This window comes from Sardina pilchardus, chromosome 3, assembly GCF_963854185.1.
Source record: "Sardina pilchardus chromosome 3, fSarPil1.1, whole genome shotgun sequence".
In the NCBI taxonomy this organism is placed as follows: Eukaryota; Metazoa; Chordata; class Actinopteri; order Clupeiformes; family Clupeidae; genus Sardina; species Sardina pilchardus.
The window spans coordinates 35,382,877-35,395,112 of NC_084996.1; the positions used below are offsets into that span (position 1 = coordinate 35,382,877).

The following is a 12,236-nucleotide window of genomic DNA, read 5'->3' on the forward strand; positions in this document are numbered from 1 at the left end:
ACAGGCCACAGTGAAGTTAAGTCAGGGATGTAGATGTACAGTAGTGGCTTTGTCTGTGTGTGTTTAGTGTTAAACTAAACAGCATTTTAAGGTCACATCCCTTTCCTTATGTTCACGGTTTATACTCTTTTTTGACCTGACAGTCCCCCCCCCCCCCCCTCAACACACACACACACAGTTTGCCCCTGCTCACACGCAGCCATGACAACTGGTAACCTTTGGGCCAATCAAAGCGCACGGTCCTGTTCCATGCGCATTATTAGTCGCTCATTTGTTGGCCAGGGCAGTCAAGAACCGTCTCTCATCTCTGGAGGTAATGAAAGGGTCCTGACCGGTGCACTTAATGATAGCGAATGGACCTAGGTCAGAATTGAAGCCCATTCACTGGCCGTAATGGACAAAGCAGCACAGTGTGTAAATGGGAAATGATTACAGTCCCCTCAGTCAACTGAATGCAAGTCATTCAGTGTGTGTGAAGAGCAAGGACTCTTTCCATCCCTATAAGGGCTGACTGACATTGTGTGCCTGCATGCACATAATACATAGACGTATATGGACTAGGTTTCTAAGTCTAACAGACATCTTGTATACAGATGACACTTCTATACCTTCCATGTGAACAATCATAGGTTATTTTCACCTGTAAGATGAGGAATGGAAAGAAGAAGGGAAATACCATGCTGTTTGCTGTCATCTTAAATAGAATTTATTCATTCCAAACTAAGAAATACAACGGGGAACTGTTTGAGTGTGTGTGGTGGGAATAATATGTATACAAGCACAGACGACAATGAGCAAGACACAGAAGTGCCAGTGTTTTCTCTGTCACTAAGATTGAAATTAAATCACAGTAAATCCAGTAAAGAGCTGCTCTTCATGTTTCCTACTGTTGTCAAAATGTAGACAGACTCAAACAAAAACAGCTAAATTGGTAAAGATCCACCCAAATCCAAGTCATGCTTCCAGCGCCATTCCCTTCATATTGTCCATATTAAATATTATATATCTATACATCCTGTCAAAATCCGTTTTGGGAGTCAGCAGTTCAATTCTGGGACTGTTTCCTTTGGGCCCTAGGCTAGCGGTCGGCATTCATGCGGCGCAGCTTGGCGGGCAAGTTGTCCTGTGGGCGTGTGGGCGTGGGCGTGCCGAGGGGCGTGTGGAGGGGCGCGTGCGTCTGCGTGTGGAGCAGGCTGCGCCGGTGGAGGTCGCCCGTGGAGCGCGTCATGACGGCCGGCTCAAAGCCCACCTTGAGCGACTTGAGCTGCAGCCCCTGGCCCTCCCCAACGCCCACGGCCACGCCAACACCACCACCGCCGCCGCCCCCGCCACCGGCGATGTCGTCCTGGCACGGCGACGAGCCCAGGCGCTGGAGCTTGAGCGGGAGGTCGCCCGTGCTGCACGCCCGCTCGGCGGGCTGTGAGCTCAGCCGCAGCACCTTCCGCTGGAGGTCCTCCTTGCCCGAGGAGCTCATGCGCTGCAGCTTGCTGGGCAGCCTGCTGGACGCCGACCCCCCTCCTCCTCCTGCTCCTCCTCCACGACCCCCGCGCTCCTCCACCGCCTCCAGGCAGTCCACGGAGAAGACGCGGTCGCGGTGCGGCGTGGCCGCCGGCGACGGCAGCGAGGACTTCTCCTCGTGCTCCTTGACGCTGTAGGCGGGAGTGGGCACCTCGAAGGTGCTGTGGAACTGGGAGTAGTCCACGCGGAAGAAGCCCTCCTCCAGGGACATGACGGGCAGGAAGCGGTGACCCCACAGGACCTCGTCTTCTGTGTAGGACGTCCGAGCCTGGCAAGTCATCCCTGAGAGAGGGAGAGAGAGAGAGAGAGAGCGAGAGAGAGAGAGAGAGAGAGAGAGAGAGAGAGAGAGAGAGAGAGAGAGAGAGAGAGAGGGTAGAGAGGGACAGTTGATTTCATCTGATGCAAATGAGTGATGGTCCATCAATATACAGCTAGGATGACACTCGCAACAGGCGATGACCAGGCAAGTACATTTGTGCTCTAACAACACAACAGCTGTGAAAACTAAAAAGCATATCAGAAAACTTGGCAGACATACTGGGAAATATGTTAGGCTCTCTTTTCTACCGGATTTGAGACGGCAAATCAAAATCTCAGCTTGAAGTACGTGTGTTAAAAAAGTCTCTGTTAAAAGTAGAAGGACTCTTTTACTCAAGAACAAGTAAGAATGTAAGTATGGGATCAAAATGTCCTCAAAGTATAAAAGTATAAAAGTATCATTTCATTCAAAATTCTTGAGCTGACTATTGTTTTTACAATACCGTACATCAGTCATTTCTCAGCATTGCTGTAAAAGAGGAGGCAGTTGAGACAGAAATGCCACAGGAAAAAAGGACAAAATTATGGTGAGACTGAAAAAGAAACAGATAAACAAGAAAGAAAGAAACAAAGAAAGAAAGAAAAAGAAAGGAGTAACAGCCGAAACAGAGAGGTTGCTCCGGAAAAAAAGCAGTCAAGAATAGTATCAGTTTGACTCTAAGCCATAATTAAAATGGTCGAGTTCAAAGAGACTGTCTGCATGTATTATGTCCTTTTCAAACATGAGTTCACAACATAATTTAGACATAAACACATGCAAGCCTTGCACACATTTTTTCTCTCTCCTTGATTCTCTTCTGCTCATTCACTGCCTCTTCTATTGATCATTCTCTCTCTCTCTCTTTCTCTTGCTCTCTCTGTGGAAATTTACAAGCACTGAGGTTGACACGCGGTGAGCACCCCACAGAAGAGATTTAAACACTCCTCTCGCCGAACAGCTCATGAAAGCAGAAAAGCCAGCATCATCAGTCAGCTACTAGAGACTGAAGTAGGAGAGAGAGAGTGAGAGAAAGAGAGAGAGAGAGAGAGTTGCAGGTTGCGGGAGTGGGCTTACGGGCGAGTGCTGAGTGCTGGAGATGCGCTCTGAATAGAAGAAAAGCAGACCCTGGCACAATGATACTCTCAGCAAATGAGATGGGGGGCTGTCCACGGACCATAAAGGGGCCGGCGATGTCTCTCTTGCACATTTACACTGAGCACAACTCATCCAATTAGCCCATTGTCACTTGAGAAGCATGCCCCCTTCAGCTCTGATAATGAGCTCAACGTGAGCACAACGCAAGGGGCTCTCCAGAGGGCAGCAGTCAAAAGCCCCATCTTTTTGGAATTCCGTTGAAAATCAGTGGGAGCGGCATGCGTACAGTATGTCCACTGTAAAGGACAGATGTGCCGAGCCAGGATCAATAACCGTCGGCTTCTGTTTGTGCGTTCCACACCATCCATGCGCAGAGCTCAATGAACTGTCCATGCACTCGTCTAATGAACCACTGGTCAGGGAGCTGTTGGGATGCCGGTGTAACGAGCCGAGTCAAGAGCACCATGAGGCTGCTGGTCAGGAATGCCCCCGTTTCTTCACCTAATTAGGTGTCTTAAAGACAATTTTTCAGATAACTGCAGAGATCCATACTATTGACCCTGGGCCATGCATCATCGCTGATTGAATCGTTCATTGTATAGAGTGACACGTGGCTCTCATGCAGCTTCACCCAACAGGAGGAGAGCGATGAGTCCACTATTTGGTCACTTCACATTATTTTCAGTCACAATATAAATAGTAATGAGCATCCCTTCCAGCAGTATGCAAAAAGACATTCTCATAAAAACTACAAAAAGGGCTTCTGCACACAACATTATAATGCTGCTGAATTATTGAATTTTAAGTTATTCATGAATGGCCATAAACTACAGTAAGCTTTCCAACTATATGTATATCGAGGGTATTGCAATAACTATCGCTAAGATAACCGCATTCAATGTTGACATGGTTCTCCCGTCACGACATGTCAGATGAGGAGAAAAATCACCTTTTTAAGCGGCGTGGACAACCGGACTGCTAATGTGTTGAATCTTCACAGGGTTTAAGAGTCAAAACTTATGTGTTTCCGTGAAATTCTGTGAAAAAGTATACTGTCGAATTAAGCGAAAACGTGAAATTCAACATTTTAGCCTGTACGTTTGTTTATGATAGATTTTCTAGCATTGGGAAGCGCAGGGTCACAAATATGACAAGTGATACTTGTGACTAATCACATTAGTTACAAACAAACTACCGGTATGCAGTTATGACATGATTCCACTTCTCATATGAGTATTGGTATGTGTTTCTCATGGATATCAGACGGCCCCTGTGGGAGTGATGATGCCCACTCAGCAAGATGGCCAGATGTGCTCAGCTAGAGAAGGCTGACCCACTGATGCCTCTGCATGGGAGTATCGTGGTGGGAATGACCCACTGATGCCTCTGCATGGGAGTATCGTGGTGGGAATTGGCCCTCGCTGCTGACCCTGGTTGCTTGACATGGCTGTTTTTACCAGCGAGCCCCTTACTGTCAGTCAATAAGCACTCTGCGCTCAGTGGAGCAGACCTCTCGGGTCGACTCTGTCACAGTATGTGTGTGTGTGTCTTTGTGTGTGTGTGTGTGTGTGTGTGTGTGTGTAAGTTGTACACTGAGAGTAAATTGAACATTTTCTTTCTGCTCTCTGTGGATATGATGCAGCTGCTGGCAAATGAATAGGAAAGGGGTTAAAGCCAGCAGCCTAGTTTAATGACCTTATCGCCAGCACCCACACAGCACAGCACAGAGCTATATACTGGATATATATATATCAGAGAGATATAAATCACTTGAGGTATCACAACACAGATGCCAGAGTTTGCTGCTTGTGTACTGCTACAGCTTTCGATCACCAGTCATGACCCATGAAGAAAACAAAAATAACACACAGCAGAACGATATGAGGAAAATGTAGTGGAGGAATCACAGGGAGGGAGTCAGAGGCAATACTGATACAGCAGTATACCAGCAAGCAAGACAGCCAGCTATCGGTACAGATTAGAATGACCCGAAAAACAAGGGGTTCAATTAAAGAGATTAGAGGGAAGCAAGATAGTGGAATACCGAATACACCCCTTTATTACTCTGTATTACACAATATTGTGTGTGTGTGTGTTCATTGGAAAGGTGCCATATAACCACTTCAACAGGCATAAATAAAAGGAAAATGGAAAAAGATAACAAAAAGTGCCCGGGGCCATTTCACATGTCCATGTCTATCCATCAGGTTTCACGCTTCATCATTTCATCTCGTCAACGGCGGGAAAAAAGAGAGCGATGGAATGAGAGAGAAAGAGAGTATCGGCATCGCCGAAACACGAGACCTGCGCGGCGAGTCTGCCGCTCGTACATCAAAGTGACGCGAGCGTGACCGCGGGCTCTTATTATGCATAGCGCCGAGCTAACGCACAGTGGCCGCACAGTAATAAAGAAGTCCTCATAATTCAATCAGCGGTCGGAACCCCCTCCCTGCTCACCACACACCCCACCCCACCCCACCACACCGCACCTCCCCCCTCCCACCACCTCCTCCTCCTCCTCCATCTGCCTCCGCTCCACTCCTCCTCCACCCGGAAGGCAGAACGCTGAAGGGACCAGGGGGAACAGAGAGAATTGGAGAGGGCTGGAGAGGAGAGCGGATCCATAGTTCTTGGTTTGTGGTGGGTAACTGAAGGGAATGGTTGTGCGACAGTGTGAAAGAGGAGAGACACCATCTCAGCGCGAGTGCTTCACAGTAGTGTGGAGTAATGGAGATGAATGAAGAGGACGAGAGGAAGAGGGAGGCGGGTGGGGGGTGGGGGGGCGAGTGAGAAAGCATCACGTGTGGGAATACTGGGCTGCTGGAGCCCAGCTGCATGCCTGGAGGCTGGAGAGAGGTAGAAGGTGAGGAACAAGACAGGGACTGGGAGTGTGTGTGTGTGTGTGTGTGTGTGTGTGTGTGTGTGTGTGTGTGTGTGTGCGTGTGTGTGTGTGCACGTGTGTGTGGGCGCAGCTGTCAACCAGCCATACCTGTGGTCTCCACGATGCCCTCCAGGATGACCACGATCTCAAACTGCTCGTTCTTGAGCGAGCGCTGCGACAGGTCGAAGAAGGGGCTCTTGGGGTTGATCTCGTGGCAGATGGTGAGCGGCGAGACCAGGAAGAGCTGGTCGGCACCCGTCCCGAAGCCCACGTCCAGCTCACACTGGTCCAGTGGCAGGAACTCCCCCTCAGGAGTCTGACGAGACTACAGGAAGAGAGAGATGCAGAGAGACAGCGTGAGGGAGAGAGAGAGAGAGAGGAAAAACAACAGAAAGAGGAAAAAGGACAGAGAGAGAAAATAACTAAATTACAATAAATGACAAACAAATATTGCACTGCACAGTTACAGAGATACACAGGCAATAGTGTACTTATACTATCCTTCAACTCCTTTCATTGTCTTTAGCACTGGTTATTTACTGCTTTGGGTGGACTGATCTGCAATCAGGTCATATCACCGTGATCTGTTATGAGTGCACAGTGGTCACAGAGCCAGGTTCAGTGTAGTCGAGCAGACCACACCAGCATTGAAGAGACATGACTGCAGGTCATAACTGCATAACCATAGCTACCTCCTCTGGATAAACACAACCCCACTGAATATACATGAGCTCCCAAGGGCCAGTGTGCTGAGCACTGGCCTTAGGTCACTGTCTAGTCTGTGTGTGTGTGTGTGTGTGTGTGTGTATGTATGCATGTTTGTGTGTGTTGGGGAGATGGAGAGAGAACGAGAGAGAGAAAGAAAAAGGGAGAGAGAGAAAGAGAAAGAGTGTGTGTGAAATGGCCAGTGTTTAGACAGGAGCTGCCACACTGGTGGAACACTGAGGTGGAAACATTTAATGGCTAGCTGAGAAGGAGCCGGTGCCCAGCGCTCTGCACCTCTCAAGCCCCACAGTGCCCATTATCTCCCCCTGGTGCGCTGCCTCTCCCACTGGCCTTTGTTCTGCACCCTCTCATCTCAGAGTGGCTGATCGACACCAAAATAATACACATCCAAGGCACTATGGCATTCTAAGGCATATTTATTGGGTGGGTGATCCTTCTTATGGCTTCAGAAGTGTGCACGTATAATACACACTTAGAATCACAATGCTCATGCACATGCGCACACCACCACCCCTACACACACACACACACACACACACACACACACACACACACACACATACATTACACACATACATTACTTACACACACACACACACACACACACACACACACACACACACACACACTTGATCAAACAGCACTTTCTCAGTAGGATCTGTCAGTATGGATGTACAGTGTTGTGGCTGCACACCAGCTTATCTCCCATTAGATTATATGGACTGCATAAATGATCGCTGCTCACTGCAGTTCTGATTTTTATGACAGTCTTCTTGACACTGGCTAATAATGCATGCTCATAAGTGCACATTTCCATACTACAGTGAAGGCATATCAAACAAACTCCACTCATCTGCCACAAATGCACACACACTGAGCTTTTTAAAACCAAGGCTATATTTCATGAAGGGCTATATATCAACACCACGCACACGCACACATGCACACACACACGGACACAAGCACACACACACACACACACACACACAAGCATTCATGTACACCTTTCACCTCAAAACTTCAATCTTCCTAGCTCTCGTGCACAACCCTCTCCCACACACAGTAGCTGCAGAGACATCACCAAACAAACAAAAAACATTTCCCGCCTCTCTCGCATTCACCCTCTTCCACATATTTCAGGCAGATGTGTTTGCAGCTTTGTGATGAAGTGAACTACAGGTATCAGAGTGCTGAGATCAGCTCACAGAAACATGATGTGCTTTGAGTGGAGAAAGTCATAGGGTCAGCAGCATGCTGAAGAGGTAAATGCATGCATCTTTCTTCAGCTCAGTCAAACACACACACACACACTCTCTCTCTCTCTCTCTCTCTCTCTCACACACACACACACACACACACACACACACACACACACACACACACACACACACACACACACACACACACACACACACACACACACACACACACACACACACACACACACACACACACACACACAACACACACACACACACACACACACACACACCGGCGAGATTGCAGCGAAATGAGAAGAGCTTTGTTTCAACTGCTGAACATATACGTTTGTAACTGTTGTGCCGTGATAAAAACTGCCGCCTGACTGAGGAGCCATCCCTGGGGCTGCACCATTATTGTCAAGAAAAGTGTCTTGTGTGTCTACTATTACTATCTGCTGTGTGAGGCTCTCAGAGGTGTGTGTGTGTGTGTGTGAGTGTGTGTGTGTGTGTGTGTGTGTGTGTGTGTGTTTTCAGTGTCCGTGTGTGTATGTGATCTTTTGGTACCACCAGGGGATGTCACCGCTTCACTGCGCTTCGCTGTCACCTTTGCTCAGCATTAAAAAGACAGATTGCCGTATCTCAAATGCTGACACACAAAGCGTCTTCACAGAGGCGCCTGCAGCAACACTTGTCTCTAGTAGAGGAGGAGCACCAGGGCTCTGTTGACCCGAATGGCTTTGTCTTGAGCATGCCGAACCAGCCCGTGCTGTTGGCCTGGCTTTCTTGAAATGAGAAGAAAGGAACCGAGGGAGAATACAGGTCAGCTCTTCTGTGGCCTGGCATCGCCATCCCACCAGTTTCACTGCCAAACTAAGCTGGTGGGATACGGTTGCTCAGCTCCAGGCTGTCTCCCCCATGTGCTTGGCTATAAAAAGAAGCGTCGCTACAGTATGCACCACGTCCAACATTGTGCAGATGCTGTCTGCACCATACATATTATAAAGCTTCATTATATCTATGATATGCACCACGTCAAATATTCTACAGATGCAGATGAATATTCATAAAATATTCAGTTCCAGTGTAGTTATAGAGCAAAGGATAATAAGCAACACCATCACAACAATGCATATGTCAGCCTGAAAAGTCTATAGGTCAGCTCCTGATGACCTCATTACTGACCCATCTTTAACCTATACAAGTTCTGCGTCTGCCTGACAATGGCACTTTTTGATGACGACAATCGTGTTAAGTATAGAGGTTATCAGAGGGGCAGTAGAGGCCAGGCGCGTCTTAATCAAGATTTCTGGGACAGGACCCAACCGGCAGGTGGATAAGCTATATTTCACAAGTTCACGTTTGCAAAAAGAGGAGCAAGCGAAAAGCGTGTTTGGCGAGATCATAGCCAGGGTCATGGAGTGCTTTGCAGGGATTGTGCAGGGAATCTACTGTGCAGACAGGAGTCAAGCATGATCCATGCATACACCTCTATGCTTAACCTAGGAAGATGGGAGGCCATGGGGAGGTGGTGTGTTGAAAGCCAGTGGTAAATCCAAAGGCTGCAGCATGACCAGGCAGACTGGAATCACCTGCTAAGAGTGACACTGTAGGCGTAGCACATTCTGTCTAGCGCCTTCCGAACTTCCATCTAAAAATCGAGATACAATTAGACTTTCTGAATTCACCAAATGCATTATTCTGTAGTTGGCTCTTGAGAGTATTCAGGGAGCATGATTGTCCTTGGCCCAGTAATCAGTTATTGTGACAAATGTATAGTTGAAAAACTCAGGAAGGCCCAACAGCATTCATCAGAGTGATTCGAATGTTTATCAAGAGGTTTACACTGTCTGTTTAGAGAGAGAAAAAAGAGCTCTGACAATTTTCTCATGCAGTGCTGATTTCTGGATATCAGAATGTTTTTATAGCGGAAAGGCCTGCTTTTGGAGCAACAGAAAGTATTCAGAATACTCAGAATGCTCAGAATATTATGTACAATAAGCCTCTAACCCTTGACCTGATCTGAGCTCAGATGTGAACTTGAAGAGTCTGTGAACATTATGCTCTGTGGACAAGCAGGAGTTGCCAAGGCCCCCATGTTAATTAGAGAAGCAAGTTCCCGTGGCTTGACCTTTTTAATGCTGCGAGATGATGGCATGGTGAACTTGATGGTGATCTCATGACAGGCAGCCACTGTAGGTGTCAAATAGCACAACTTTGTGGTCTGAATTGGGTAGTTCAGCAGCAGTGATACTGCACAGTGTGAAACCAGTGCATTCTTTTGGCTGATGGTCTCATGTTGTCAAATCAAGTAAGGGTGAGAGTGGAATACAGCTGTGCGCTTGAACCATTTAGGCAATTTGACCATTCGGCTGCCATACTACCAAATCTGGTTCTCTGGTGATATGGTCAGGATGGCTGGTCGTAATGGCAGACTGACAAGGTTGAGAAAGGTTGATGAAATCATTTGGTGAACCTATGGGATTTAAATAATTGCAATGTGGACATTGAATCCACAAAAATAATTATAATACAGCATTTTTCTTATGTTTACAAAATTGATTCATACTCTGATGCCCCAATTTGAGCAACTAATTCCAATGAAACAGTTCACATGAATAAAACATGTCAATGGCATTAGGGTTCTTGGTGTTATACAAGCTGAAGCATGTACTGAGAATAGGCATCAGATGTTGCAGTGAATACTGATGCGTCAATGCTAATAGGTATTGCAAAATCCCTGCTTCTCGTGATGGAACATTCTGAATCAATTCTGTCACAGTATTCAGATGCATTTACTGTACTACATCATGTAACCTGGACTCACTGATAGCTTGTACATGCTCAATACCCAAAACACCCATGGCCCATCTCAAAGCCCAGCTCCAAGCAACCCAGCTCCAAGCAACCCAGCCCCAAGCACTAACCATCCCTAAGCATAACATTTTATACAGGCTATATATGCTTACCTTATGCGATTTAATCAGATCAATTGAATGCTCAATTGGAATGACTATTCGAACATAATAATGAGTTTTGTACAAAACTAGACTGGTTTATGTAATTGTGACAAAATGACTTTCCCCTTTTTACAGTGTATGAAGTTTTGCTTGCTTTCACAACAGTGTGCTCAAACTGTCTCTCCCTCCTTGGTATGTAGTCATGCAAGACACTGGCTTGGTATAAAGCCACTAGCCACTACGCTCTGCAATATCAAGGGCCATCCGAAACCAATGGGCTCTGTGCACCTACGCTCACACCTACGCTGTGCACCTACGCTCGACCAGAACCATAGCAGGCCCACTGAGAGCCCATGAAGTGGTAGTGTGTTCTAAACCCTCCAGTGCAGAGTTAACACTGACGGTGGCTTGTCGAAGGCATGTGTCAGTTAATGCATGTCATGTCAATTTCTACAAATGGGAGTTGTGTGCGAGTACACCTGCCCACAAATCCAAGGTTACAGTACATTAGAGTTCTGAATGTTTCCACTGGGAAGAGTTAACTTTGTCCCACAGCTGCGTGTGGTATTGGAACTTCGCTATGAGTGTGTCCCACCCAAGTGCACTCCGTAACCGAGGGGAGTGGGGAAGGGCTGGTATCAGAGAGAGCCATGGAGACACACTGAAAAGTGTGTTCATTAGAGGAGGAGGAGCAAGAAGAAAGCTCATAAGTTCCAGTTTTATGGTTATGGTATTTTCTTGATTGATTACATTTGAATAATTAATGAAATTCTTTCAGTAAAAAGGCATTGGAGGGAAATATGCCCTGAGGAGAAAAAGAGGGAATGTTGTTAATAAGTCATGAAGTGAAATTGTATGTATCTATTATCTAGTTTTACAGCATCAGAGAGAATAGTGTGTTGAGTCATCAGAAGATTTGTTTGGCCCCTTGTTTGGCTTTCTGTCTCTTCTCCTGCCCTCTGTCAAACCTTTCATCAATAATTCAATTCCACACAGAGCTATTGCACTGCAATATTTGTAATAACACCAATTTGTCCGTCTAAAAGAGAGACAGTCAGGAAAATAACAATGTGTGGGGCCTCTTGAGAGCCTGATATATCATAATGCTCTACAGTGAATGAATGAATAAACAAATACATGAATAAACAAACGAATGAATGAATGACTGAATATGTGCTGCTAGAGGGGTATTATTATCTCACAAAGCTGTGTAAATGTTGCCCATCAACACTTGCTTTAGAAAGCAGATGAACTTGTACACATGTGAGTTCTCTCTGGCTTCTTAGAGGCCAATAAGGCGAATGCCTGACATATTTCCACAGTGGACCCTTTGATCCTGCGCTCCACCCCAGCCCAACCTGCCCCAGTGCCCTCATCCTCTCTGATGACTGACTGGCCGTGGAGTTCAGACTGACACCTTCAGTGGGGCTGCAGGAATGGCACAAATGATATTCCCATGCCTGGGCTTTAGGTCAGCCTAATTGAATTGAAACAGGACCTCCAGTGATACTTGATGACATAAAACCTTGAGCTGGTCACGAAACGTCTAGAGAGCACAC

At 46.8% G+C, this 12,236-nt stretch overlaps 1 protein-coding gene across 1 annotated transcript in view; it reads right to left on the minus strand.

Moving 5' to 3' along the window:
* Positions 1 to 739: 739 nt before the first annotated feature.
* kcnj19a (potassium inwardly rectifying channel subfamily J member 19a) overlaps positions 740 to 12,236 on the minus strand; it is a 19,543-nt gene continuing 8,046 nt past the window's right edge. Inside the window, exons 2-3 of the mRNA XM_062531262.1 lie at positions 5,901 to 6,117; positions 740 to 1,800 (exon numbers count right to left, since the gene is read on the minus strand). Of these exons, the coding sequence (XP_062387246.1) occupies positions 1,079 to 1,800; positions 5,901 to 6,117 (939 nt within the window). The 3' untranslated portion in view covers positions 740 to 1,078. The remainder of the gene's footprint in view (positions 1,801 to 5,900; positions 6,118 to 12,236) is intronic.